The sequence below is a fragment of the Echinococcus granulosus genome (assembly GCF_000524195.1).
Source record: "Echinococcus granulosus chromosome Unknown EG_S00403, whole genome shotgun sequence".
In the NCBI taxonomy this organism is placed as follows: Eukaryota; Metazoa; Platyhelminthes; class Cestoda; order Cyclophyllidea; family Taeniidae; genus Echinococcus; species Echinococcus granulosus.
The window spans coordinates 5,470-8,110 of NW_020170782.1; the positions used below are offsets into that span (position 1 = coordinate 5,470).

The following is a 2,641-nucleotide window of genomic DNA, read 5'->3' on the forward strand; positions in this document are numbered from 1 at the left end:
GTAAGTAGGCCCAATGGCATTCATTTCTACTTAGTGTAATTGTGAATCGCATTACTCTGCTTCGGAAGTGGTGTCAAGGATGGTGGGACACCTGCTGCAAGTCGTGTTGCCAACGCTGATGCAGTGGAGTATGTGTGCGTGAGTTGTCTGGATTCATCAGGGCCACCAACCAAATTATCAATAGGCAAAGACTTCAGTGCTGATGCTCTTTCTGCTGACGTAATGAGTAGCCGATAGGGGTACGGTTTGTGTGTACGCGCCTGGTGGCGACAGAATGGAGCCTCCTTGAGTGTGTGATTCTGAGTGTCAATGATTTCAGTTGCGCATGCTTACTGCACCTGATTGATCTTGGACTTCGAGTGGCTGGCATTGCACTTCTCTGCTTGATATGGGTCAATCAGGCACGACTAGAATGTTCTGAGATGACGCCTCAAGTGGAACCTCGAGAAAGACGAAGAGGAATGCTTCTGCGGGGCCGTAGGCACCTCACCAACTACACTGCAGAAGAAAGAGTGAAGTAGAAAAGAGGATGACAATGCTTTGCTTCGACACTTTTTTGCAATTCTTGTCTAGCTACTGAAACATCTTCGGGCAACATGTGCATTCGTGATCGACGGTTATGTGAAGTGACAGTTAGCCTGAGTACGTCAGTAATATGTAGGTTGAGGTTGGACGACTGTGTAGTGGCACATTTCGCCAGTTAACTGGAGTCTTGCTAAGGAATCGCGAAATGCTTCGTTGTCTGCCACCATGTGGAGAACGACGAAGATTGCACAGAACAGCTTCATCGCGTTCTCTGTGTGATGGAAATGTCCGTGAGCCTAGATAATGCTCCTGTTCGATTTGTTGGGCGTTTCCACTCTTACAACTACTTACCGAATAATCCAGGAAGCGTCGCCCTCGCCAATTCCCTCTGTTGGATTGAGGTCACCTATAGATGCACCCAAAGTACGCCAATCATCACTATACGGCCAAGGTCAATTAGAATGCCACAAGTGCGTGTGACAGATACCGTCGAGTGAGTCAGACGGAATTGACTGGCCCTCTCTGTCTGGTCGATGCGTACGCACTCATCGTCACACCCTTCTCTGCTCACTCATACACGTCGGTGAGGAAGGACATCCGCACCCATGTAGTCTGGCCTCGTGGTTATCGCGTTGCGAGTTGGGAGCTGGAGAGGATTCACATTCACACAACACAGAACCATTTGATGACAATTTCGACCACGGATACGGCAGAGCTTTGACTGCTCCTGAGCAACAGTTGAAGGTGATGGAGTTGTTAACGCAGGCGAATGTGACGACTCTGTCCGTTTAGCCGCCCACAACAGTCGCAACATGAGCCGACTGCACTGCACAGAGGAGTTTCACCACGATTCAGAGGACAAAGTCAAATTCAGTGAGCAGTCGTGGCTGTTGAATATGAGGTACAAATGCTTGGAACTGGCAATGCATGAGACCGAGGAGTTTCTGACACGCGTTGGAAACGTGAACCGCACATGCAGGCAGTTGAAAATGCAATCAGCAACCCATTGACGTCTTCGACCCTGATTGTCGACCGAGGCACGCGACGTGGATTACGTGGACGATTTTACACAAACGCAGATGCCACAACTGTCGCTTCTGCGACACATGCAGGAAACGGCAGCCCAAAATGCTGCTCTGCTGATGGACATAGTACTGCACACCCTCCAGACAGCATTTCCATCTGTGCACTCGACTTCGCATTCTGTGAAACACAGTGGGAAGGATCCGCACTGCCTCACCTCTTCTATCAAGACGGCAGTATGGAAGGCGAGGACACGAAAAGGATTGGTTGTAAGTTAAGAGTGGTTATCGTAGTCGTTGACTTTATCTGCACTGGCAGGTGTCGGGGATGCCTCCAACTCCCTAAACTGTTTCGGTTTCGCCATTCTGGAGTGTGGTGATCTCGTCCAGTACCTCCTGGTAATCCAGAATCACGTGTGCATGTACTTTAGGTGCGCCATTACTCGTTGTAAGGTGAAGGTCAAACGAGTGCCAAAAATTACACGAGACCGAAGCCACCAGGTGTCTGCGACAATCCCCACTACCCAGGTAGCTGTCCGGGTGGTGCTCACAATACCCACCGTCTTGCTTACGCGAACTCGTCGGCAAATAAGCACATCAGTGCCGCAATTCGTCCACTCATCACTCTGGTTGGGAGTCTGTCGGAGTCTGTGCACACCCTAATATGCACCGGTTGCAAACAAAACCAGAGGCTTACTGTCACCTGTCCTAGTTGAGGGTATCTTCACGGTGCCATGATGAGTAGATCATCTAGGAGTGCGTTGCTCTGGTACCCGTCTGCCACTTGTTGCACGATAATGTGTAACATCGACACAATAGCGCCTCTCCTTAAATTTGCAGGTGTGTAAATCCCGGTTTAAGCTGTATTTCAACTCGCACTACCGAATCAATCACACGGTTATTGTAGACTCGACAACTCGAGGTCAAAGCATTAGTTTTTGGATTAATTTCAAATCGTAACATCTAAAATAGTAACATTGATGCAATAAAGCGCACACAGGTCTCATCAGATCTACGCCAATGTAATTGAATCCACGACCGATTTGTATATGCTGTCATTTGTCAAATCGTTGGTCTCACCCTTGTTGTTGCAT

General features: G+C 48.9%; 1 protein-coding gene across 1 annotated transcript; it reads left to right on the plus strand. All coding sequences in view use genetic code 11, as the record gives it.

The window, feature by feature from the left end:
- Positions 1-1,498: 1,498 nt before the first annotated feature.
- Positions 1,499-2,395, plus strand: EGR_11134 (hypothetical protein; the record flags this gene model as incomplete). The annotated part of the gene is made up of 2 exons (XM_024500381.1): positions 1,499-1,817; positions 2,388-2,395. The coding sequence occupies 2 exons, from the start codon at positions 1,499-1,501 to the stop codon at positions 2,393-2,395; spliced, it is 327 nt and encodes a 108-aa protein (XP_024345206.1).
- Positions 2,396-2,641: the final 246 nt, after the last annotated feature.